The sequence below is a fragment of the Pomacea canaliculata genome, linkage group LG8, assembly GCF_003073045.1.
Source record: "Pomacea canaliculata isolate SZHN2017 linkage group LG8, ASM307304v1, whole genome shotgun sequence".
NCBI lineage: Eukaryota > Metazoa > Mollusca > Gastropoda > Architaenioglossa > Ampullariidae > Pomacea > Pomacea canaliculata.
This window is the reverse complement of record NC_037597.1, coordinates 6,060,276-6,087,772: the sequence shown is the minus strand read 5'-3', so window position 1 is coordinate 6,087,772 and position 27,497 is coordinate 6,060,276. Positions and strand designations below refer to the sequence as shown.

Here is a 27,497-nt window from a genome sequence, read left to right as displayed (position 1 = left end):
TTGTATTTGTTTACTTTGTTTTTCATCTGCAGCTGGCCGCCTTCTTTTTGACCTTAACAACTCCGCACACATGTGATTACTACTTTTCACCGACTAGCCTTTTTCTTGTAATCTGTTCTTTTGTGATGATTAAAGAGGGAGCCGAAATCCTTTGCGATAAGTGTGTTTTGGTATTGAGGGTGGAATCATGCATACAAAAAAAAAAAAAAAAAAAGAAAGAAAAAAAAGGGAAAAAAAGTTGCTCATTTCGCCTTCGATTGCCTCTAATTCCTATCGATTCTTTGAAAATGCCTGGGATGAAACTTTCCAGTCTACTTTACGTCCACTTCCTTTGACGTCTTTGAATTTCTCCGGCCGTTAGGAATTGATCGATAACCTGGCACGTGACGCTAGTCACAGGCGGTGTGACGTCACAGGGGTGGCGGAGAGTTGCTGGACTGGCTCAGAACGATCACTGGCATCATCCCTTTTATTAACAATGCCGGGTTGATGAAAGCGGGACAGGCGAGGGGCATGCAAATTAGTGATGAGCACGAAGGAAGTCGCGTGATAGCATTAGAATTATGCCCCCTTCCTGTTCTGACTGATCCTCTCTTCTCTGCTGATGCCCGTATTCATCTGCTTAATTTCTATTCGTCTCCTCTTCCTCCGTAATCTGTCTCTAGCCCCACGCCTACCCACACACGCAGACTATTCACTTTCGGTTGCCTTGCGAAAAGTATATGAGGGAACTGTGAAAGTTACTTCGCCAGAAAATAAAGTATGGAGGATGTCTTTGTTTCTTCACAGAAGAGGCGTCGTTTCCAGACTCGAGACATCGCCGAGTCTACCAAGCGAAGTCAATTTATCTCGCACTGCAGTTTCCGACAGCAGGGTGAGTACAGAACATTCAGGCCCTACACCAAGGGAGACTGTCAAGAGGAGACGAAAGGGGACGTGTCCACCAAGTCTGGGCCGCAGCAGACAGACAGACTTAACACAAACACGCCTCCTTCAAAAAGTAGGGCGAAAGCAGTGATGTCCACCCCACCCCTCCAACCCTGCTCCCAATCCCATGTCTACAAGGGAAGAGAAATCTGCTTTTGGTCCCTGGCAGTAACTGTACATTGGCAGATCGACAAAAATGGGCAAATGTCGTGATGTAAGTAATAATGGCGGTGGTTTGATTGACGATGTCGCGGTCACTGGTGATCTCGAACCCTCTCGAGTTTCAGGACAGCGGAGGCGTCGAGTGTCCTGCAAAATGGCCGGTGCCACCATCCGCTGCTGCCTCCATCCTCTCACCTTTAGATGCGGAACACTGGGTGCGGGCACACGGTCGTCGTAGGCAGGATTTCCTCTGATTGAAGCTGATACAGTTTACGGCTGTCCTCATCATGATTCCTCGCTGGGGTCCTGGTGTGAGATTTGTCTGCTGAGGCAGTGCATTGTGGGTATAGTCTCTTGGACTGTGAGCTGACCTTTCCTGTGAACTGGCCACACTGCTGATGCATTCCTATTTATAAAGAACCTACCCTGAGTATACTGAAAGTGTAAATAGGTGTACCAGTAACGGACCTGTTTGTTTCAAAACACTTTTAGCGCACAAACAAACATATATAACTATTATCAAGAGACAGAAGCAGGTAAAAAAAAAATACACATGAACACGTATTTATAAATATGTCACAGCCGTCAAGGATTGCCAACAGTCCACTAGCGACACATAAGTATGAAAAGGTGATAATGAAGCGCAAGTGTAGATAAGTAAAAGAAGAATCAAACAAAACTTTACTTTTCCCTCGAGACAGGTCGTCAGCCGCTCAGAAAACTAAGAGTTCTAAGATCAGTTGTGAAGATTATAAGTTAAAACTGATTTATCCCGGCCTGCTTTATCCTCGCCCTGTATCTAACTTATCTTGATAGATTTATTACTACCCTGTCCACTAAACTACGGACTGGCACATCCACTAGCTTTTTCATCCTCTGGAGGTATAAATCAGCGCCGCGCTGACCAGCCCTGGGATTGACAGTGGCAGTAGTTTGATAGTCTCAGTGGGGGGGTCAAGGCTTTCCTGCTTTGAAGTAGCAAACAGCCACAAAACCCAAAATAATAATGAAATATTAGCGCCGGCAAGATTAAAGGATAGCACCTGCTGGATTTCCACAATCCTTTTCCCAACACACGACAGCCAACAACCACAACCAGACCTGACGAGAAGGGGTCGGGGGTCGGGGCAGGTTGGTTGGTGGGATGATGATGTACCCGACCGCGTTTGTGAAGGGGGCCCGGCCTTGGTCAATCGAATCGTAAGCATATTTTTATATACTTGGAAAATAATTTACGATTACAATTACAAGGGACCGTGCTGGCGGCCCTGGCACTAAGCCCAAGCACAGCGCATGCCCAATGAACTTTGAACCACAAGAGCACATTGCCGAGTAAAACTGACAGAATGTGGTGCTGGAATTTTTTGGTTTTTTGAAACATGGTTTATAGTTTTCTTTTCCTTTTCAAGCTTCAAGGCTATAATGCCTGAACTTTATCTTCTGAAACCCGTATCTTGGAATAACGAATGTGGAAGGTGCGAGTAAATGAGCGCAAAAACTGTCACAGACTTCACGGCAGTCAACGCGCCAGCTGCCAGTAATGTGTGCACATACTCGCTTGTATTTCTTCCCGAGATGTTGGAAAGGTAAAGGAGCATGTAGAAATACGAATTTTGAGCAAATCACTGTAATCACAGAGTAAGCTGCTGCTATTTCAGTGGTTTCTTGTCGACGACAAGCTTTTAAAGATCTAGAGGAGTGCAATTTTGTTTTTTCTAAATGGTTGAGCTTGGAACAAAGTATTAATTCACAAAAAATTTTAATTAAAAATACCTCTCCGTTCGCGAATGTTCACATGCAAACATGACCAAGCACAGATGAAGTAAAAAAAAAAAAAATCGCGAAAAAGAGACATAACATGTACTCCTGTGAATGGAGTGGTGTAAAAGTTTTGAAGAGTATTTTGTATCGAACTCAACCCAGTCATCTGAAAATTAAAGACTGGCCCCCCCTGTCCCTACTAGACCTTTAAATTTATGCGTGTTTGGTTTTAGAAGCTGGCGAACATCAGGCTGCGCAAAAAATTCTTTCCATCTGTCTTTTTTTTAAAATTTAGACTGAATTGTGCGAAAAAAAAAACTTAGTCCCGTTAGAAATGTGGAAACATAATAACTTTTCCTGTAAAGAAAATATTTCCAAGAAAACATCTCAAACCCTGGATCAGTTTTACCTCTTCAACTGTCTCCCGTTCAGATATGAAATAAGATTTGTGCATTCCTCACCGGGATGACCCTTCTCTCGAGTATAAGCATAAGCACAGGTGTTATTTATTTTTTCAGGGAGGCCAACGATCTCTGCGTCACGTTGACAGGCAAAGTCTGCTCAGCAGGTCTGCAATAGGCCTATCGAGCAACTATTTGTGTTTTTCAAAAGGTCAGCGGTACCAAAGAAAGCCATCATCAGCAGCAGCCCCTCGCCATCTCGCACACCCACTGGCAGCCCGCTTGTCTCCTCCGATGGGATAAGATCGATGGTGTTCACGAAAACCAGAGGCAATCAGGTGAATGAAGGCATCCTTGGCTGGAAGACAGATTCTGCAATGACGTGTCAAGCATGCGCGGCGAAAGGTTACGGGGTCACGGGGGGAAAATTCGCTGGCGATTAATTTTGTCGCCGAAGTAGGCGGTGATACTATGACTGTCCTGTGTTTGCTTTGCGGATGAGAGCCGTCGGGGGAAGTTGGGAGGTAGGAGACGTTCCCCACGTTTGAGGCATTATGGAATTACAGGATTATTCTGAAAGAAGATAAAGCCAGTTATGCAGGATTCCTGAACCAAAAGAAGCGAAATGCTAAAGTAATAGGGAGACGGCCAACCTCAAGAAAATCGGAAGGTAATTGCACCGATCGCCGACAGGTCAGGACGTGGACAAAGGAATCACGGAGTTGTCACAACTGTCTCGACTACATCGGCTGAGGGTCCTCCGGCTGAACCATCATAATCTCGGGAGGTTCCCAGGGGTCCCCCTTCCACTTCTTGAGATGCCGCGGAAATTGCGCTGCAGATTTTTCTCCGGCCAGCGGCATTATCAACAGAAAGACCGTTGGCTGTCTGGGATGGCTTGCCTTATTTGCTTTAAAGTCGAGTGCTAAGACATCGTGGAATGGAAACCAATTTTAGTGTGGTCTTTGAGATTTATCGAGAAAACGGTGATGTGGCAAAATCTCTATAGCTGCTTCTCCTTGATCGACGAAAGAAATAGCAAAAACGGGACAATAACAACAAACCTAGCCAAGCCAACGCCAATCTTGGTACGTGTCTGCCGGGATGAGCCTATGATCGACACTCTAGTTGTCGGAAAAAAATAGTTACAAAAACCTTTATACTACTTTAGGATCCATTTATAAAATGTGCATGTGCTTATAAATAAATATAATGACCAGCAATTACTAAGCTGATCATAATGCATGAAGCAACGATGCATACCAACTGTATTTCCGGGATCGCTCGGATAAATGGCTGAATACTTCCTCTGACCACTTCCATATGGACTAAGGTTGTGAGACTTTACCATAACACCCAAACCTTTACAAACAAAATATCAGCTGCGTTTATATAACTTGACCAGCGCACGACATATACTAACACGTATAAGTCTTCTGAACCTTCTCTTGCGTCAGTCAAAGTTTACATATGGGAAGTTCTTTTCTCTGAAATCCTTATTGCTGACGTCAGAAACCATATGGCATTAAAACAATGTTACAGGAAAACTGTTGACACAAAAAAACTGATTTCCTACGATAACTTTTTTGAATGAGTCACCACCAACAAATCATGTTAACTTTAAACAGTATTAAATGGGTTGCAGCTCATCACACTTAAACCATAGACGCTATACAGAACATAATACAGTGTATTATTGTGGTTAAACCAGAAATGATAGACTGTATCAACTTGTCAATTTACCCTCCGGCACAGTCCAGTATCCATATGCTTCAAACTGCAAACAATCATGTAAACTCTGCGACTGGGAAATAAATATTTTTTTAATTTAATTGAAGGCTCTAATAGTTTTCATTTCCTCACAGTGACGGTCGCTTGAATCTCAATTTGTAAATATCTTTGAAATAAACTTGTTCTCAAAAATATCGCTTTCGCTAGCCAATCATCTAACGCCAATTCACGTCTGCTTCAAGATGGCGTCAAGTATTTCATGTACGTGGCGATAACTGATGCTACTACGTATTAATCTAGATACATTTTTTAATTATTGCGTATGTTACTCAGTCAGGCGTGAATATACTCCACGGGCAAATTTGTTATAATGAATTTTGCAGTGCGAGAGCGTAGATTTTCATAACTGCCCTAGCAACGATAGTATCGAGTGTTGTTACTGTGATAATTGATCTAAGTATTCGAAATCATAGACGTTGTTCAATTATACGTCAAGGCTTTAGCGGAATTTACAAATCGCAATGCATTACAGTAAACTGGAGCATTTCACACAACCAGTAGTTTTGTGAGTCGTTTTATTTCACTGGTCTGTTATTCTATTATAAACATTTCTCCAGTTTATGGAATATCAGTGATTGTGGCAGTAGTAATTATTTATAGGCTTCAAACAGCCTAGGCTTTTCTGCGTGTTTGAAAGCATCTGGAAGAATATTTCAGTATTTATTATTGGCGTCATTAGAATTGATGCGATATTTATTTCCTGATGTTATGAGTGCATTGTGTAAATAATCGCCTTTGACAAATCTTCATTTCTGTACTATTTGTTTGCAGAATTAGGAGCAATATTGGAAACAAGTTTGCGGTCATGAAATGGCAAATAGCTCTTGTAGTTCTTGTGCTTCTGTGTCACATGTATTTGCCAAAAGCATGGGCACAGGACACTTCACAACCTCCGCAGACTGATACAACTCAAGAATCTAGTGTAAATGAAGCAGAAGAAAGTAAAAGAAAGAAAACAGTGGAAAGTCAAAAAGAAATTGAAAATGGTGAGGCATTTTCTTTAAATCTTCCTGGCATTAGTCATTAAAAAAATCCAATTTCACCTTTATTGGCTTTTGTTCAAACTGAAGTATCCTAACAATAAAGCAAAAATCTTTTAAAATAATTTGCCAGAACCAATTCTCTGAGAAAACCATTTTCTTTTATCAAGAAGTGCACATTTCTTACATTTTGCAATTCTCCAGGACAAGTTGAGCAAATCACATTTAAAACAAATGAACTTAAACTGGCTTAAAGGAATAGATATGCTACTGAATATCTGTGTAATCATTTTACCAAGTAATTTAAGTAGTAACAAAATTATCAAATCCAAGTTAAGATCAGAGTGTTTGTCATCATTATTTTTAAGCAGAGAAGAAATGAAAGATTCTATGCTTGCATGTGCATATACAGGTGGTGCCCAACCTTTTCTGGCCCAAGGATCGCACTTGACATGATATAAAATCTCAAGGGACAGAGTTGTGTAAACAGCTTTTTTACAGATAAATGTACTTATTTCACTTGCTATCTCATTACTCTCATCTGCATTTCAGATGTTTCAGATAGACAAACAGTCCCACAAGAAGAAAGCCAGATTCCTGAACTGACACCGGAACAAAAGAAAGGTATCCAAAGTCGTTGCTAGAGGAAACTACTAAAGCTTAAATATTGCTACTAACATTGTTGCCAATTTTGCAAAGCAAAACAATGACATCATTGTTTCTTTTTATTCATTACTTTTCAGCTGAAGAATTATTTGTTCAAGGAGAGGCCTTAATTAATGCTACTTTTGTCAAGAAATTTGATGAGTAAGTAACTTTTCTTTTGTGTGTGTGAGAGAGAAAGAGAAAGAATGCATTCCTTGAAGAGGGAACGAATTTGTAGGTATTCCTTACATATTTAGAAATCGCTTCAGGAACAGAAAGATGACAAAGCCTGATAATGAATATGGAGGGGGAAGGGATGAAAGACATAATTAATGCAAATAAGTATAGTATTTAAAGAAGTAAGAATATCTGAGTAAAGCAAAAGGCTAGATAAGAAATAGAAGATAATTTTGAAAGCAGAGAGAATCTCATGCTTTTTTTAGTTGCTTTTAATATTTGTCATTCGCAAGTATTGGTTATGACCATTTCCCTTATTTTTGTGACAGGATTTTGGGGTGCTTTTTAACTTATCTAAAATCATATGTGGTTACATATGTGAGTAGAAAGGGTATACAAGCAATGTTAAATCTCAACTATGGTACAAGAGGAAGTTTTATTTTAATGAGGAAAAAGGTCAAATTTTGGTGGCAGATTACAGATTTTGTTTTATGCTACTAAAATATTCTGCATAATGCAGGGCTCTGCTGCTCTTTGACCAGGCAGCTAAGCTAAACCACACAAAAGCGAAAGAGTATGTTGCTTTTGCACACCTTTTTGGAGATCATTTGCCTCACAATGTCTCCCGGGCCCGTGAATTACTTGAGGAACTGGCAGCCATAGGTTCACCCAGGGCTCAAATGGTATGTAATTAATAACAATAATAACAATAACAACCAACTTTATTAGTCCCAATGGGCAATTTAAAAATTATGTAATTATGTACTCGCTGTATATGTGATTTTCTTGTGGTCAACTTTGAGGTGGTATTTCTTCATTAATTTAATCAAATGACCTGACTTAATCCAGATTGAGGCCTGTGTCTTGTTCCCATGGAATTTGGTCTAAGTTCTTAACTGACTGAACTTCAAATCCCTCACCCATCCTCCCTTTATGTGGACAACAAACAAGACTGCCCTCCTACTAGGCCTAGTCATAGCAGCAAGTGTGTCAGAATTGCAATTCAGAGACAAAAGATTTGTGCACCTACTTCATTTGACAAAAAAAATTGTCTTCATCTTGTGAACCCTCAAATGGTCATGGTCTGATGAATCGTGAATGAGTGCAAGTATGGTTTCTGCTTAGTATACCTTCTGATATTTATTCCCATGATGGTCAGGTTGTCTGCTACAGTTAATGAAGAAATAAAATTTGTCTTATAAATTCTTTCTAGGATACTTTCCAGATATTAAAATACAAGTGCCCTCCCAGTCTTTCCCACCTCTGCACTGGGGGAGGGGATGGAGAGTTGATGAAAAGATGGCTGAGTTCTTTTTATAGAGCTTTATATAGCAGTCAAGGGCAGATGCACATAGGTATGGTGGCCAGGACTGTTAACACGACATGGACAGTAATTCACTTGGCTTGAGCAGTTTGTACCCAAAGCTCCTAATAGTCAGGTTGTCTGGTATCAAAGAAAGAATTTACAAGAAAAATTACATTTTTGTTGTTTTATTTCGGGTCATGATTTGAAGGTTATGAAGCAAAAGTATTGATGTTTTTAAAAATTGTATCAGTCACTGTTGTATTTTTTATGGGACTGGAGGATGCATCTGGCTAACTTTTAAAAAGTGATGATCTTTTGTATCTAATGTGATTAGAGGTTTCAGACAGGGGGAATCTTGTTCTTCTGACATGTATTTAAACTTGAAGGGCAGCCTGATTTCACATTATCATTATATTATAATTTTGCTTTGAAAGTTCTTAGTTACTTTTGAGTGATATTGCAAGTGATTAACGATCTGCTATATCAACAGGGCTTGGCTTACATGTACAGCTCTGGTATCCATTTCAATTCAAGTCAGGCTAAAGTAAGTCACATCTAATTGCATAATTCTTTAATGGTGTAGTATCATTTATATTTTTTTTAAATCCAGATTTTATGAAGACATTAATTTATACTAATTCCATTGAAATTGCAGAGGATTTTGATCCGCTTGATTGTCTTCAGAGACCATTGATTTGGATTTATATATTTATTCGATGTAGTATTAAGTTACTTACTATATTCCTTTTTATCATTTGTGTCTGGGTGTTGTTCATGTCTTCAGGCTTTAGTATATTTAACCTTTGGAGCTCTTGGTGGAGATCCTCTGGCACAGATGGCTTTGGTAAGTCCCACATTTTCTTGTCAATCTTTAGACTGCATCATTTTTAGCCATTTATTGCTGAGAAATAATCACTGTTCAAATTATATGGCATTGATCACAGTAGAAGACATTTTGTCTGAGGGATCAAAGTCCTACTCAAACTGAGCCACCAATCCAGCTTGCATGGGGCTGTTTTCTTGTAAACATTGGTGATTTTTGCTTACATTTGTTTGTTCATTATTATGTGCAATGGTGTCCAGTCACTTAATCCCCAGACACTTCATCCCCGACACTTCATCCCAACATTCATCCCGATTTTAATCCCAGACACTTCATCCCGACATTCATCCCAACTCAAGAAAATTTTCATATCATATTGTTGAAGAACATTAAATTTATAGCTTATATGAACTTTAACTATGTTGTCGATGTTCAAATGATGTTGAAGTTAAAAGCATGATTTGATTTGAATTTCAATTAAATTTTTCGCGCTGACTTCATAATTTTTAGTTAGTTTGTTTAGGGATTGTGCGGGATAAGTGTCTGGGGATTAAGTCTAGGGGATGAAGTGTCGGGGATGAAGTGTCTGGGGATTAAGTGACTGGGAACCATGTGCAATCACTTTAGTTGTATTTCTACAATAAATAATCGAAAATTGTTCTAGACATCTAATATATTGTCTTAATTCTAGGTTAGTTGTTAAAATTTTTCTTGAATTCTTGAACTTCAAAAACATATTTACTTAATAAGGTTGCTTTTTTTTTTTAAATGAGAATTGAATATAGCACTTTACATCAGGACTTGTACTTCATGCGGTTTGCAGGGCTACCGTTACTATGCAGGGGTTGGTGTAGAGATGAAATGTGAATCAGCTCTTACCTACTACAGAAAAGTTAGCAAAACAGGTCAGTTTTCATTCTTCCTTTTGCAAAATTCTATGATGCCAATGCTTACATCAAACGTTTGTTATTTTTATGATTTTTGTTTTAGAATAGGGAGTGGGGAAAGATAAAAAGCATTTCAATACAGAAGTTGTTCACTCTAAGAGCTAGTGACAATATAAAATTATTTATTTAGATGGTATAGTTCAGGCTGTGTGTGTAAGCTTCACAGATTTGTTTCTATGAAATATATAATTGGCATGCACTGAGAAAGGTGTAGTGAAAGACAATTCCATAAAGTCTCCTTTACATTAATACAAACATCACTGTGGTTTGCAGTGGCCGATGGTGTGTCAGTATCAGGAGGTGTTGCTGTGCAAAGGATCAGGCTGCAGGATGAGGCTGAGAGTCAGGGTACCAACAGTCCTCTTCTAGATGAAGATCTGCTACAGTACTACCACTTCCTAGCTGACAAGGGGGACACACAAGCTCAGGTGAGCCTGCATTACACTTTTTAAAAATGCATAGTACCTGCCTGTGATTTTTCTTAAATGTGCTTAGTGTATATTTAAAAGTTTTTGAAGTGCATTTTTTAATAAAGCATTTCATAATTATTAAAATAAATGCTTCTCATCTGCACTGTGATTTTGACAAACCCTGGGTTGTGACATTGCCAACAAGCAAGTTCACAACTTAAATCATTAGAATTAGTTGTAAGTAATGGTATTTATTTTATCTACATCTTAAAACTGGTACATTCCTTAGGTAGATAAATCATCAGAATATCATCACCTAAAAAATACTGTGCTGAATTTTAATCTGTGTTGGTGTTTTAACCCATTGTAATTGTTGAGTCTGAAATGGAATTTCTCAGCCTGAATGGATCTGTGCATGCTATCACAAAAATGACTCACATTTAACTATCACTTATTATTTACTTTAGCAATTCGGTGGTGTAAGGGTAAAACTGTTGTCACCAAGACAGGATTGCAGTGTACCGGTTCAGATTTCACCTCTGACACATTATTCGTCGACAATTTTATCTCATATCTGATTTGGTTCACAGATAGTTCTGGGGCAGCTGTACTATCAAGGAGGAAGAGGCGTGGCTGTTAACCATGAGCAGGCACTCCATTACTTCATGACTGCTGCAGAGTCTGGAAATCCTAATGCTTATGCATATCTGGGCAAGGTGAGAAATGTCGTACCACCATTGAATGATTAACTTCTTCGATTTGATGAGCAGCATTCAGACCATATTGAAGGATCAGAACAGTTAGACCTCTTTGGAGTTTATGCTTTAATAATTGCAGAGTTTTAGTACCTTTGAATTTGCCTAGAGGTTTTACTTCAAGAATGCTGTGTTTTTATAACAGCTCTTCTTTATGCTATTACCGTTGACTTCTTTAAATACCAAGAAAAGCTACCAAAAACTGATAGAAGGGAGATTATTCCTGAATAACTGTACCTTTTTATTGGACTATTCTTCCCTTGACTGAATCTCTGAATAAATGTGTTTAGAATTATGGGCTTCAGATCATTGTTTGCTTATGCATTAATTTTGTTGAGCTATTGATGTGAATCCACTTACCATGTTAAAAATGAATGGACATCTAAAAAATACAAACTTCATAGTTTGGAAACATTTCTTTATAGCAAAAAATATAAGTTCAAATGCAAGAAAGGTGTCCTATCACATTTTCAGAAAGATTCAATAGAAAGACAGAACATGTTGAAGGTTGTAACTACATTCAGTTTATCATTTTTTGCTTTAGATGTATTCAGAGGGAAGTCCACATGTACCACAGAACAACATGACTGCTTTGCAGTATTTTAGAAAAGCAGCTGACAAGGTGGGCATTTTGATACTAATTATTAATATCTGTGATTGATATCATACCTTCAGTGCATTCTTCAAGGCAGACTGTCCATAATCTTGATATTATTAACACTTCATTGTCTTGAATCTCACATCAGTTTTGTCTCTGAGTTCATCTTCCTTGAACCTAGCAGGACCAGTCACAACTAATGTTTCCAGTCAGTTTTTGGCGCCAAAACGCTTGCATCTGCTTTTGTGTTGTTGTCACGGACCAGTCTGTGCCTCCATGCTTTTAAGATTTTTTAATCCCTTTGCGACTTATGGACTTCAAGTGTAGTTAGAATGTATGGGACAATGAATGAGAACATCAGAGGGGAAAGGGTTAACCGTGACACAAAGTATATGGTGAACCCAGTTCAGCAGGAGACTTTTGGCAGGAATGAGATAAAAATGTACTCAGGCCCGGAGTACTGAAGGAAGAGGATGTGCCTGAGTCACGACATGTAAATCTCCCTAGTTAAAATTGGTATATAGTAAAGCAGGGTAGTGTTGATCAATGCTGGTACTGACACCTTTTGGATTAACCTCACCTAGATGAGGTTTTTATTGTAAGGGTTGATTGAACTGGAGCCTTTCTGGGTGAGGAAGAATCGCCTCCCCTGACCGTTCCTTGATCGCCTTTGGTCCAACACCCAGCAGCAATTGGGCTAGTAGCACCATTGGCCCTGTGATGCTACTGGGTAGTACCTCTGCTGTAACCCCAGAAACCGCCTCACTGACATGGCCGGTGTGTATGGCCTTCAAGTTTTGTCAACTGCTGAGTTTCGTCTCCCCTTCCGTGTTGCCTCCCTCCCTCAGCCATGCATCAGATGGAAGAAATTTTGCAGATATTCCTTCTCCTTTTCATGTCCGACTGTTTGGAATTCTCCACCCTTTTTTCTTTAAACTGTGGCTACGTTTGAAGTCTTCAGATCCTTTAAAACACATCTCTGTAAAAAAATATCTTTCATAATCAAGTGTACTATTCTTCTTAGTTCTTCATCCTCATCCATGCACTTCATGTTTGCCATGGTGACATGTATGCTTGTGTTATTTGATTGATTGTCAGTTTATTTGTAGTCTTTTGTGTACAATGCATTGAACTCATATCCACATGGGAAAATGAGCTTTACAGATTTCTTATTATTGTTTTAGTTTTTCCGAGAAATGTATGTATGGACGCCTATGGGAAAAATTCAAGTTTGATGATCCTATGATTGTTTTTAAACAAAACATACTGCCATATAAAAAGTAGACAAAGGAAGCATTAAGATACAGTAACATGGCATAAAATATTCCATCTCTTTTTTTTTCTTTTTTTTTTTTTTATTTCAAGATATTTTAAAACTATATCCACTTTTTTCCTTTAACCAGAACAACCCCATTGGGCAGGCTGGTCTGGGAATGATGTATCTACAAGGCCGAGGTGTAGATAAGGTATACTTTTAACCTCACTCTCTACTTGGTTATGAGATGATTCTGTAATTTATCCAGCTTGTTATATCTGTTAATTGCTTAAATGCACTTTCTTACTCCAATGAGTGTTTTTATTGCTGCATTTACAATTATCTTTTTTTTTATTAAAAGTCTTGTTTCTACATATTAACTAGGATCTGACGAAAGCTTTCCGGTACTTCTCACTTGCTGCAGACCAGGGCTGGGTGGAAGGACAGCTGCAGCTAGGCATAATGTATTTCAGTGAGTACTCACGAATTTGACAAGCGTTCTTCATCAACAGGACAATGGAGTGCTAGCAGTAGTCAAGATACAGGATGAGTATTGCTGTGGGATGCAGACCACTCTCTATATTGTAGCACACTTTAATATTAAATATATGTCCTTTGTCTTAAGTGTATCATAGTGATTTAATTATAATTTAAGGAATCCTTATTTGATGAACTACAGACATTTTGTATATTTAGTTTCAATAGAAATATAAATTTAGTAAGCTCATAACAGATTTTAATAAAATTCACTACTGGGGTAGTTTTTATTTATTTTTAAAATTTTTGAGGAAGAAAGTAAGTTTCTATTTTTATTATATAAATACTAAAATTGTGACTGGCTAAAATTTATTTACGCCTTTAATGGCATTTTGAAAGTTGATTAGCAAATTATTTTTAAGACGATTTGCACTTCTTGAATTATCTCACCAGTTCTGAGCTGGTAATATTTTCATAGAATATTAGAGAGTATGGAGGATATGTCTTGTGCTTAAAGATGTTTTTGTGCAGCCCTATGTTCTTCGAGAAGTGACAAGGAATAAATTAAACTAAATATGGTTTCATGTTAAGTGCATTTTTCTATCTGTTAATATTACTTGAAATAAGGAGTTCCAGATAAGAATGTTTTTTGTAAACTAGTAAATTTCCGACAAGTGGAGAGCCTTAATTAATTGTTGTAATTGGGGTAGGACAAATATTAATACTTCTTCACTTTTTTTTTTTTGGCATGATGTAAGGCTAAGCCAGTCTTCTTGTTCTACTGCTTTTTAGATTCTGCTTCAGAACATACTGGTCATCGGTGAAAACCTTCCTAGTAAATGCATACAAAACATACTTTATGCATGACACAACAAACAAAAGAATTACTTTTGAATCCATGGAAGGAATCCATCATCGATTACTTTCTGTGTCAGAATTATAAACATTGTAGGATGTTCTTTAATAAATCATTTAATATGTTCTTATATGTACATATAAATAGTCCATTAAGCTACCCTTCATCTCAGGTGGACTTGGTGTGCGGCGAGACTATAAAATGGCAGTGAAGTTTTTCAACTTGGCATCTCAGGGAGGTCATGTTCTAGCCTACTACAACTTGGCACAGATGCATGCAACTGGAACTGGTGTCCTTAGAAGTTGCAACACAGCTGTAGAAGTGAGTTCAAAAGTTGATTGTTCCAATCAGCTATAGAAAATACTTTTCTTTAGAAAGAAATGTAAATCAGGAAATATTCTTTTGTGACACAATTAGACTCATTCATTAAAATAATAGTAAATGTGTGATTTTTATAGGTCATAATGATATTCATGGAGGAGCATCCTCTCAGTGCTTAAATACAATATATTGTCCATTTCAATAGGAAAAGAAAATCATGAAGATGAAATTCCTGTTTTTGTTATTTGACGATTCCAGACTGCACTAAAAATTGTTCATATATTAGTGAAGTAACTTGCACTAGATAGAGATTGTCAGAGACGCAATTTCTTTGCAGCTTTATAAGAATGTTGCGGAGAGGGGACGGTGGTCTGAGATGATCATGGATGCTCATCGTCTATACAAAGAGGGACATGTGGATGCAGCTCTCATCAAGTACACATTTCTTGCTGATCTGGGTTATGAGGTGGCCCAGTCCAATGTTGCCTACATTCTTGATAGAGGTTTTTTATTGACTTCTTCTTTACTAAATGTGTTTCATATCATGTTCCCAAAGCAGTCCTGTTTCTTTTGGGTTTCCATGTGTCTTTCACTGTTCGGCATTTTGTTTTTGTTTTTTTTTGACCCTTCTCTTTTCACTAACTCTTATCCTATTATTTACAAAAATGGCCTGTCCTTGTATGCAGGAAGCCCTTGTTGGACTGCTGTTTCATATAATAGCTGATTATTGGGGGGGCCCCTGCATCCAAATTTTCATGCACTATCATGATGATTAGTGCCAGCAGGGCTTGTGTATACAAAGCCTGATGTACTTAATTCTATTTATAGACTTGCATTCTTAGTAGCAATTATTTGATTGTGATTGTTTGTAATTCATAAGATTATGTGGTTAAATTTTCTTCAAAAGTTGCAGTGGTGTTTTCAGTTTCTTTCATCTATTGATGACAGGAGAATCCAATCTGTTTGATCGCCATGAGACATTACAGCGGGCTTTGCTCATGTATGGAAGGGCTGCTTCCCAAGGTGGGTTATCTCCCCACCTGCATGCTCCTTAACACATTCTTGATGAGTTTTCCTCAATGGGGTCTGCAGTGCAAAGGATGTATCACTATGTCAGGGTTGGGCCAAGATTGTACTTTCTTTAGCTTCAATAAGAGTAGGAATGCCAGTTTTAAAGTAGTTTTCTTTCAGACATATATTTAAACCTTGTGAAGGTTTGCTTTTAAATTAGGAAAGTCAATTTGCTGATTGATAGATTCAGTTTAATAGTGTGATGTCAGTAGCTGATTCCATGGACAATTTTAAAGATAAACAGAGATTAGAGAAGGAAACTTTAAGAAAAAAACTTTTTTAAAAAATATTTTTACCTTTAAAATATTTGTTTCATGTGTATTTACCTGTTGTTGAGAGGATGAGGAAACATCTGATTTAGACTGTTGTGTCATGGCATTGCTATGTAAAACTAATACAAACACACAGTTATTGCTTTTTAATTTTGTTGTTTATGTTTTGTTTATTGATAACTGCCATAAATGAATTCATGGTTATTTTAATTGAATTGATTTTTGAGTGGCATTATTTCTTTCTTCCTTGTGCTATTTCTTGTGCTATGTCTTTTCAAGCCTGACTGATTTTGTGCAAAGGTTCAACCACTGCTAGACTCAAAATGGGTGATTACCATTATTATGGATATGGCACTGATGTGGACTATGAGACTGCTGCCACTCACTACCGCCTGGCCTCAGAACAGCAGCACAATGCACAGGCCATGTTCAACCTGGGCTACATGCATGAGATGGGACAGGGTCTCAAAAAGGTTAGAAACTTTGATTCGTTTCCAAGAAATGATCTTATTTTGTGGTGATACAAAGTACAGTGTGTTCTGATATTTACACCTATTCAGTCAAGTCATTGGGGTAAACACATGGATAGATGCGGCAGCTGACAGGGCTCGCCACTCTTGCCTATTTGGGGTCATAATGAGCAGGTCCTGTGCAGGATGACCAGTCCAGTCTTTGACATTTGTGAACCTGTTGCTTCAAGGTGCCTTGAAGGATAGTCTTCAACAAGGTGTCGTGCTGGGTCACATAGCTAAAGAAGACCATCTTACATCACCTGAATTGAAAGTAGAGGTTCCTGGTGTCCTACATGTGTGGCAATCCTGTTGCATGCAAAGTCATTGGTTCTATGCTCTTTGTATGAGATCCTGAGCAGCCTCCTCAGGTACTTGTTCTTGAATGCCTGGATTCTCCTTTATGTTTAGCGAGCAGACTCCAGGTATCACATCTGTTGAGCAGGGTCAGTACTACTAGGGATTTGTACAGCTTGTGCGTGGTAGTGAACCTTATCTAGTCTAGCCATTGCTGCTGTTGCTGTTGCTGTTGCAATCCTGATGCAGACATCTGGCTTGTAGCTGCCATCTTTGTAGAGGGTGGCTCCCAAACATTTGAAGCTACTTACCTCTTCGAGCTGTACCCGTTATATAGATCTATGCTTTGTCGCTGCCATTGATCATAACATTGCTATTTTCAGTGCTGGTCTCCATTCCATGTGCATTTGAACTGTTTGTCAGTCTGTTGGTGAGGTCTTGCAGTTCTTTGTTAGTGCCTGCTAACAGATCTATATCATCTGCATAAATTTCGAAAGATTTATCAAGAAGCAATTAAAGTGGTTGTATATTGACACTGCTAGCCTGTGATATATTTTCACTTGGTTTCCTTCCCTTTTTACTGACTCTTTTCTTGCTCATCTATACATTCCAACATAAATTTGCTTTGTATAAGTACACCTGTGTGACTGTCAGGCTTGTTATTTATTTATCTTTCATTGATCCTGATGATAATATTTGCAGGATATCCATCTTGCAAAAAGGTTCTATGATATGGCAGCAGAAACAAGCATGGATGCGCAGATCCCTGTGGTTCTTGCACTTATCAAACTGGCGCTTTTCTATGGTGTGGCGGATGTTTTCAACAAAGAGGTAAACAGTATTTGAGTGAGTGAGTGAGAGCTCTTTCAATCATCCATATATGAACACAGTATTGCATGCATACCTTCAGGTACAAAGAAAGCTATAAAAAAAGCGAGAAATATTTTTAAGACTACTAGAACACCTTTTCATTAGCATGTTTCATTATTTATTAAAATGTTAAGCTCATCATCTCAGCTATGTTCATGTTTTTAATCATAAAGATCCTAATAGACACAGATCATATGGTTTTAATAAATTGTATGTCTGTGTATGTGTGTGTGTGGTATGTGTGTGCTTTTGTGCACATGTGTGCATGTGTGTGGCTGTTTTTGGTTTTTGGTTTGTTTGTTTTTTGAAGCTGGAAGGTTACAAGTCTATTGCCACCAGCATTGACCCTCGTTTCTTTCTTGGACCTGATTGGGATTTGTATATTGTTACCTTACTGATCCTTCTTTTAGGTATTCTAATAGTTTTACGCAGACACAGATAGTAGGTCTTAACTTAGTTTTCTCAAATAAATGTCCTTTCTTTGTTACTTTTATGGATATTTTGGAGAGTGTGGTATGGATTGAAAAGACTTGTTATCTGCATGTTGAGATTCTTACATTTTCAGTTTGGTCCACCATTAAATGGATGGCAGTTCATTAGGTAGTTTCAAACTTAATTCACAAAATGTTAGGTTCTTTGTTCAATTGAACAGTGGTTAGTTAATGTGACTATAAACACTTTTAGGAGGTTTATTTACAAATGCTTATAAGTTTATAAAAAATTTGTTTTGGTTTCGATGTCAAAGTATTTAAACTCATCTCCATAAAAGAGACTGGTTTATAACTATCAAGCATTCATAATTTGTACATGCCCACTGGGTGTATACGTCAGTGTTTATACTAAAGTGCTTGCACACCTGTAAAGGCTTTTTCAAAGTGATGACTGATGCCATTAACAAAAAATTCCAAATACCAGGAATGTAGATAAATCCCCCTGAGAGATAACAACAAATTGTTTGTTACAGTCTGACTGGTGCTGCATTTATGCTGAATGTAATAATATATGATGTTTGAAGCGGTTTGCATTTGCTGTTTTGTAGTACAGAAAAAAATGAGCAAAAAATCTTTACACCTATATGCTGTCTGTGTGTGTGTACACGTGTGTGTCATTGAGTGAAAGAGGATGTGCATGCACACTGCGTGGTTGTTACCTCACACTGTGGATGATGTGTATGTGTCCTTCATGCTGTAGAATTTCAAAAGTAAACATATTATATGGAAATGATTGTGATTGTGCAAAACCCATTGAATGAAAATTGTAATAAAGTGTCAGATATGTTCAGAATTTGTGTTGTGCATTGTTTATATATCATATGCTAAAACTGTGGTTGTAGTTTATCGCCATCATTACATGTTTCACACCACTTGCCTCAAAGTATTGCATTCTGTTGTCACAAAACATCAGATAAACATTCCACATTAAGCACTTGCTTTTATGTTATCCTGTAGGTCAGCGGTTCTCAACCTTTTACTTGTTACGCCCCCCTGACGAACAAAGGTACCTTCGTGCTAATTTCACTAATACTGGTATAAGAAACTTTTACAAAATTACCACCTTCGCACCCCCCTTGTAAGCACGTCGTGCCCCACCGTTTGAGAACCGAGTCTGTAGGTAATTTTTCCATGCAAGAACTTTTTGTTTAGAACTGTAGAGCTCATCATTTGAGCTTTTCACTCTAATATTGCATACACTTTATTGGTGACAGTTCTGTAGCTTGAATCTTTCCTTACAAAGCCACTAACCAACATTTGTATAGATTTTGTTTAAATAGCTAAGATTTTTAACCTTGTGTGTCTTGCTCACACAGAGGGTTCTGGTAATGAAACAATGTTTTATACTCCTTGAAAATAGCTTTTGTTTGTGTGAAAAAATTCTTTCATGTCTTCATCTAAATTACTTGAAACAAACTTTTAAAACGGAAAAAACTTCAAAAACACTTTGCTTGTGTATGAGAGTGTCCTCATCAGTTGCATGTAGATATATAAATGTTGAATAAAAGCATCTAAGAAATTTAAGATCATTCAGGTTTATCTTGAAACACTAAGATTAGGATGCCTGTTCTGTTCAATCCTATTTTAAGAAATTGTTGACAAATATCCCAGCGCATTTGTAATGATTATCTTTTAATGGGAAAAAAATTGTCTTTCATTTACAGCTGCCTCACCAGAAACTAAGGTGGTCCAGTGGCATCAAGATTTTTAAGTTACCTTCACAGTGAAGGAAGGCTTTATGTCTTTATCTGGCTTCAGCCATGGTTTGATACAGCAAAAGTTGATGGCTTGATGTAAACACAAATGTCCTCCCTACTAAATAGCTTCTTGGAGCAAACCTAAGTAAAGTGCAAACCATAGTGTCTTTAAGGATGGTTGGTGCAAGTGCCTACAAATTTATAAATATACAATGCGATCACAAATTTGTCAAGGCTGCTTTGAGTGTAAAATGGTAACATAAATGCTGGCACAACCTACTTTCATCTCTAGATTTTGTGTGTGCATGCAATTTTTGGGGAGCATGTAGGATTTCAATGTAAATGACAATACCTTTTTGAAATGCAGTTTAATGAACAGGTAAGGCAGAAATCATCATATGATTGAAACGATTCAAGTAAATTCTCTATGCCTTCATGCAAACTCATAATTTCTAAAAACAGTTTCCTTATTCATTTTCTCAAGTTCTTTTCCCACTACCTCCATCAAAATTGTCATAAATTACTCTTCAAAACTGTTGCAGAAGTTATATATTAAAAACTTATATACATTTCTACTGCAAAATAATTGTTTTATGGGATTTTTTAAAATGTATAGTTTATATGCAGACAAGAACAGAAGCAGGTATGGCTACAGTATTTACATTTGCTTTTTCTATTTACAAAAGTGACCTGGTTTTCCTCTTTTTAGTTCATTAGCAAAGTAAAATATATATATGCCAGTTTTTTTTTAATTTATAGTAGAATTGTTTCAGGTACTTTGCAGTTTTGTCCACCAGAAATATTTAGTTAACATTCACTAATCTTTAGGGCAAAATTCCCCCCTCAAATACTCAAAGTAGCCATGGCTTGTTTGGTTGGGCTGCCAGGCACAGGTAGCCTGCTTCCAGAACTACGTCGTCCCACAGATCTGCTGAATCGCTAGACAAGGTTATGGTCACGTGGTACAGCTTCCTGTTGGTGACAGTGTATGACACAGAGCCAAGTCCTTCGACCAAAATGCCTGGAGTGTCTGGATCGTAGGCCTGGAGCCAAGTCTGATTGCTGACTGTGATGTGCACGTCACCTTTCTGGCTTGACGCCTGCATCACAGAAAATGAGAAGAATATAGAAAGAGCATCTCTCTTTTTTAAAAAAAAACTACGTTTTCAACTTATAAACATAAACGAAGAGAGACTAGTTTTTTGTTTTGTTTTGCTTTTGCTTTTTTGTTGTTGTATCCGTTTCTCTGTTTGTGTGTGACCGATGACTACCGATAATGAGGTCAAAAGATACCTTGACCCAGAACTTCGCCGTCCACTCGCCGGGAAGCCCGAAGGTGAAGACGGGGCGCGTGGTGTTGGACACGTGCAGGTTGCGGTAGGTCTGGTTGTTGCGCAGTCCAACCACGTGATCTTCTGTCTCGCACACCTGTATTCCAACGTGCTCGAACACCTGCAACACATGGGCGCCGACACCTCGTGCAACGTCATTGCCACGTTTCTTATGAGGTTGGTCTCTTAACGTGATTGTTAGGTTGATCTTTTAGCGTCCTCACATTTTGGTGTCATCGTCTCAACCATTACAAGGTTGGTCTTTATGTACGAGTAGTTTAAAAAATTACATTTAAGGTGATCTGTTACTACGGCAACGACTACACTTAAAATTCGTCTCGTAATGCAAGAAAGGTATGTCTTCAACCCTCAAAACGACATTCATCCTTCGTCCTTAAATGCAAATCGTGATTTTTTTTTTTTTTTACAGTGGAACCGAGCTTCCGCACATATTCCCCACATTCTGTTAGTCGTGTTTTCATCGATTCAAACATCACATACTTCTTTGTAAATGCCTCCGTTCTGCCCAAGGTCGTACACACTCTTCATCAGTTCGCACACCCGCTCTTGAAGGTGGACATCTGATGCCAGTACATCTGATTGGCGTGCAGGAAGACGCGGTACACCTGCAAACGAAACACGCAGGTAAGAACCTCCAACGACCAGGGCAGCTGCTCACCTGGTCATCGCATTCATCCACTTATGTTTTGTTATTTGTTTTGTTTGTTTTCAATTTCCTTTCTTCTTCATGTTATGCTATATTGAGCAAAGTGTGCCCCTTAGTAAGAATACAAATTTCAAACCTGACAAAATTTAACACAACTTCACGAGCAGCGAAGGAAGTTGTAGTGGTGGTGATATACCTCTCTAATGTCGAGGCTACGGTTCTGCACGAGGAGGTAGAAGCATGGGCCAGCACCCCGCCGCTCTCGTGAGGCCCCATGTAGTCCTCAAAGTTCTGGGCGTTGGAGATGCTGAAGAAGTTCCGTTCAGGTTCATCGAAATACCTTGAAAACAAAAGGACCCACGTTACCAAAAATGCTTCTCCCACCCCAGTCTTCATGAGTTTCACCTCGGAAGTTACTCGGTTTGCTTTCGGTGACAAGCAAGACAAGCACAAGGAACACATGTGCGCGCAGGCAGGCATGCAAACACACACACTGAAGACACTCGCACGCACCTGAAAGCGTCCCTCCACGCACGATGTCCATGCCGACCATCCAGTCATGGCCAGAAATGTAATGCTCGATGACTTCTCCTGTGATGTCGGCGAAAGCCTCGTTGATGGCGCCAGGCTCCTGGTACCAGAGCAAACCTGAGTGTTGTTCGATCAAGGCATGGCCGACCTGAATAAACACGACATCTCTTTTCAGCCGTCTGTTGCTTTGTATTTAAACCTGTCACAGCCAGGTAGCTCAGTTGCACTGTGGTACTTCTTCCACTTTTCAACGAAACAAACGAAATCAAACAAAAAGGAACTAAACACCGGCCAAAAAGAAAAAAAAAACCAAAAAGCGTGGGCTTGGTGGAGATCAGAAAGCTCTCTATGCAATGTTTTCCAACGTACGAGGATTTCATGAAGATGTCCACAGAATTGTTTGTAACTTTGGCCTTTCATAGTGAGTTAGTGTGCTTAGGATCAGTTAGAACAAACATGTATTGCATTCCGTGACAACTTATCCTCGAGTGACAAGGATGCTGACCCGTCCAACCCAGCGTATCATTAGTCACGTGACTCACCTCGTGTCCGACTGTGTCAGGGGCCACGAAGGGAAACAGAAAGCCCATAGAGTCGCCAAAGGTGCAGTTGGCTCCATTCCAGAAAGCGTTGGTGTAGTTGATGCCGTAGTGCACTCTCAGAATGAGCTTGTTATCCTTGATGACGGTTATGTTGAACCACTCTGAGAACATCTTGACTAGCAGAGGGTTCAACATACAAATCAGTTTTGCAGTGTTATACAGAGTTTGATCTTTTAGTTTTTTAATCGCCCAGCATTACATACATACAGTAAAGTCTACACATTGTAGACTGACTTTAGACAGAAATTACAGAGATGTCTAGTCTTAACATTGCGAAACACACATACACGCATACACACACAGAGATGTATAAATATAAAGATCTAAAAATACTTGCAGATGTACCTATTCGAGTTCCGATGAAGAAGGCATCCAGAGCTGGGGAATAGGCACCGTTGATAGAGTCGTTGGCCATGTGACAGTCATACTTCATGGCGTTCGTGATGTTGTAGAGCTTCGAACCGTCCATGTTGACCACTTTGACCCACCGGTTCTCCAACACACACTCTTCACCGTCCTTGGTGACTTCCAGGCAGGGGAACTGCTCCCCGTCAAACACTCGCCGCCCCACCTAGTAGCACAGACAACGGGAGGCAATGGTTGGTAGTGAGGTTTGACATCTTGGAAGGTAGGTTGATAAGGTCAGTACTCCACTTGTTTGTTTGCTTGTTTTCACCGCCGTGCTTTGAAAGCCAAGAGCAGCATCCGCTCCCTTTTCTTTTTGTCATTGTATTTTTCGCCTGTACTTTTTATTTCGTCTGTCCATTGCCCCTGCTACGTGTTTTTTCCCCTTTTCGTCAGTACCAACCTTGGGGAAAGGATCCTTTCATCATCCCCAGCCTACCTTTCCATCTGTCTGTGTATTTATTGTAACAAGTCTGTGCTTTTTACCTTCTCATTGCCCCCGACACCTTGCGCGTCTGGACACAAGGTGGACAAAGAGTTCCACTTCATGACCACTCTCCCATCGCGTCCGTCCACGATAGCAGTGGGTCTTCGAGGCCGAATGTCATCCTCCACCAGGTACTGGACCTGACACAGACGTAGCATAATCATAATAACAGAAGGGGAAAATCAGATGTTTGTGGTAGAAAGAGAAGATCAATTGTAAATCTTTATTGATCATAACATATATTCGGATTTCTCGTGAGTTGTGAATGCAGTTTAGAAACCTTCAGGAATGAAAGAGAAAATAAAGCTTTTAATTCCGAATTATTTTTATCCAGGTAACAATCCTGACAGGTGCTGCGACTATACAAATATGGCGTTTATGCTAACATGGTGCACGTGGGAGGAGGGATGAGGGATGCATCCAGCCGTGTGTCCACCCATCTACCTCCGCTTACACATGTGGTGGTAACAGGAGCAGACCAAGAGCCTCAGTCATTTTCATGGACCCTAGTTTTTCTATTCACAAAAAGAATGTAGAAATCAGGTCCCTCAGATACCACTACTTCGCATCCTGTTCAATAATGCTCTGTGGGGAATGGATAGCTGTCTGCACGGCACCATCACCCACCCATGTAGAACCTCACTGACAGTACCGGGTGGTCTGAGTAACGGGACCCTGCAGTATTGACACGTTCATTCCCGTAAGGCTGGTCCTCAGTTTGCAATCCATTTGGTGCTTTTTAGCTCTTTTTGGTTGTCAGCTGGGAAGAGTGAATCAGGTATTGAGCGATGAAGAAATGTCATCATTCAAAAACTTGACGGAAAAGCGGGACATTGTGTTTCTAGCTGTTTCCGACATTGACTTTTCTGGCTCCACACGTAGTGACATCTTTTTACCTTTGAATGTAAGTGTCGGATTTTTTTTCCACCTTTGTCCAGACTACAACACCATTGTACACGCCAGAAAATGTAGAAACCAGTTTACAAATTACAATACCATTGTTCACAAGGCACCGATTTTCATCCACCCATACTAGTCTACCCCTCCCTACTCAAGAAAAACGCTCATACCCGCCTTTTTCTAAAACCACTTTTATTGACGTGTTTGCAGAGACACGAACCTTGTCAGCCATACCACGTGTGTATTTTCTAGAATCTGGCAGTTTGTTGTTTTATCACTCTCTGGTTGTCATGAATCGTCGACAGTCTAGATTTCTTGCAAGAAATTATGGAGGTGTTACACTTAGTGATTCCTGCGAAAGCTTTCCGCCATTAAACAGCGTGACATACATTCTGAGCATCTACCTAAGGATTTAAATTATATTTCTCGTAATAAAGAGTTAAATGAAAGTCCGATTAAATTTCTATATTTTTGAAATCATCATCCATATGTGGAATCTTATTCTGAGGTAAAGCCACGGGAAGTGGATTTTTAAAATTACAACCTCGGGTGGATGCGCTGTTGCATAGACGACTGCTGCTAGCCTCATCAGTTTAAGGATGCAAAAGATATGTGTATAGGTAGTTAGTAGGAAAATAGGGAATTCATCGTTTGACCAGGTGTTTGAAGTACTTTTAAACACACTTCAGGGTGTGCGTACACTAAACATTTTTATCCGTTAGGTTAACTGGGTTCAGATAAAAGTCATGCTCATATTCTTCAATGAAAAAAACGAGGGAGAAGAAATACCGTTACTTTCACGCACACAAAGAGAGAGAGAGAGACTGGGAGAGTTTATCATCTTACGAAATATCCAGGGAACGCCTGACTGTTTTCGTCAAGAAAGATTTTTATTTCAATCTTGATGTCGTTGGCCTTGTCGCGGTTGTCCCCCATTTCCTGCAGCACTGCGTATAGGGCCTGGTTCGGGTACACACTGGGCTGGCCACCCGTGTCGTCCTCGATATCCTGCACATGAACATACGTCAACAGGCGATAGTTGTATCCTATAATTTGCAACGCGCCTGGGTTTTATTCTGTTAGCAACTTCCGTGAGCAAAATGTGGGAGCTCTGTGGTTAACAAAAGTTTCAATTTTATCAATCAGTTCGCGACACGTCGTAACGATATAGTGGGATGGTGAGTACAAACCGAAACTGATTTTGAGCCCGTAAAACCTATATACATGTGTATATATATATCCTACAATTTCCCTTTTCCCCATGGGACAGAAATTCTGCCCAGTGTGTTTGGCTCAGTGTACAAGTTGACATTTACCTTGACAAACGAGCCTGTGATGTCCACAATCTCCTGCTCCACAGGGTCGGACTCCACGGTGATCTGAGAGTCGAACACCTGGCGACCTCTGTATTTTCTTCCATTTTCACCAGTACCATGCCCTGGGCGTTGCGACTAATGTCTTTTATCTGTGCATTGGACATAAACAGGGATCTGTGCCATTGCATCGTCTTCTTTGTCATTCCTTGAACATTTTCACTGGTCTGTTATGACAGTCTGCTACAAACAGTATGTTCTTAGCATGAGAGAGAGAGACTTAATGGAACACATTGACCTAGCACTGACCTCGAGCTCAGTCTCAGGTCCAGCCCCCAAGAGGTCCCTGACGGACAGACGCCTGGCCTCACGCTTGGCACGATGGGAGGACCCCCCAGCTCCTCCAGGCGCTGCAGCAGATGTCGCTTGGCGTCCACCCTCGTCGCGCCGTCAACACCAGCAGCTTGCAGCAGGCCTGCGACAGTAGGGAGCCACAGCACCACTTTACAATGGAACCAGGTGTCTGACATGGAAGCTGTCTGAAGGGACCCCAGAATGTGGCATCGTTCCCGATACTCACCACTGGTGATTGTGATGGCGGTTGGTGAAACTTTGTGGTGGGGTGGGATGCGATGTGGGTCGACTTGGATGAGGCAGCAATGTTTGACGGTGCAATAATGATAAATGATGCGTTGTAAAACTTGAGAATGAGTGAAAATGCGCCAAAGGGACACATGGTACAGTCAGGTGTTTGAAGGTCGCCATGTGCATCATGCTCAAGAGCGAGGTAGCTCTCTAGAACCTCTCAGTCCTCTAACCTTATTTTAATCTGCAGACTTCGCTTGCAAGATGTCTTTTAAACCTCATTCACCAAATCCCTTCCTTGTGTTTATCAATTCCTACAATATTCTTCAGTAGTGTTTGAACAGTATTAGTCCAAGAAAACAGGTAAACGCGCGCACACACCTCTCCTCACACACGTAAATACACACGCTTGCGCAGAGAGACAGAGAACGATGTGAGTAGCGAGACTGAGATTGGTACTCACCGACAAGTAATGCAACCAGCAGCGTTTTCATTGTGAACATGAAACTGAAGATTCAATCAACGAAGTCACTCCTCAGCAAAATATTTCAGACCCTGGCAGCACCGCCTGCTGGCATAATGCAAGTGAGCCGAGAAGAGGGCGGCGGATTTTATGGGGTGAGTGCAACATGTACAGCCGCCTCGACCTCTCATAGGAGGACAACCTTCACAATGAGCCCCCACTGGCCTCTTGATTAAATGATTGGCTCACAATTCGGGCCATTATACATCGTTTCGTCCTTAATCTGCACCCGGAAAGGGTACCTCGACATTTAGAGGGCTAGCGAGAGTGTAGCTTTGTTTTTCTTGTGTACAATTTTTTTTTTTTTTAGCTCAGGACAAGATGCTACTTTCCTGAATTCTGAATGAATAACCT

At 39.7% G+C, this 27,497-nt stretch overlaps 2 protein-coding genes across 2 annotated transcripts; one reads left to right on the top strand and one right to left on the bottom strand.

Annotated features, from left to right (window-relative positions):
• Positions 1–5,194: 5,194 nt before the first annotated feature.
• LOC112570687 (protein sel-1 homolog 1-like) lies at positions 5,195–18,895 on the top strand. Its single transcript, XM_025249252.1, has 19 exons — positions 5,195–5,243; positions 5,814–6,028; positions 6,575–6,646; positions 6,766–6,829; positions 7,365–7,527; positions 8,641–8,694; positions 8,935–8,994; positions 9,797–9,878; positions 10,194–10,348; positions 10,921–11,046; positions 11,630–11,707; positions 13,087–13,149; positions 13,323–13,410; positions 14,444–14,592; positions 14,930–15,095; positions 15,541–15,615; positions 16,236–16,408; positions 17,444–17,572; positions 17,922–18,895. The coding sequence occupies exons 2-19, from the start codon at positions 5,848–5,850 to the stop codon at positions 18,051–18,053; spliced, it is 2,010 nt and encodes a 669-aa protein (XP_025105037.1). The 5' UTR covers positions 5,195–5,243; positions 5,814–5,847; the 3' UTR covers positions 18,054–18,895.
• A 1,253-nt stretch (positions 18,896–20,148) lies between these two features.
• LOC112570329 (neutral protease-like) lies at positions 20,149–27,274 on the bottom strand. The gene is given in 13 exon segments (XM_025248716.1): positions 20,149–20,899; positions 21,093–21,251; positions 21,632–21,690; positions 21,693–21,756; positions 22,014–22,137; positions 22,292–22,476; positions 22,871–23,046; positions 23,276–23,501; positions 23,822–23,962; positions 25,569–25,730; positions 26,039–26,187; positions 26,345–26,510; positions 27,084–27,274. Coding segments are annotated over 10 exon segments (1,473 nt in total). The 5' UTR covers positions 25,659–25,730; positions 26,039–26,187; positions 26,345–26,510; positions 27,084–27,274; the 3' UTR covers positions 20,149–20,650.
• Between the last annotated feature and the right edge of the window lie 223 nt (positions 27,275–27,497).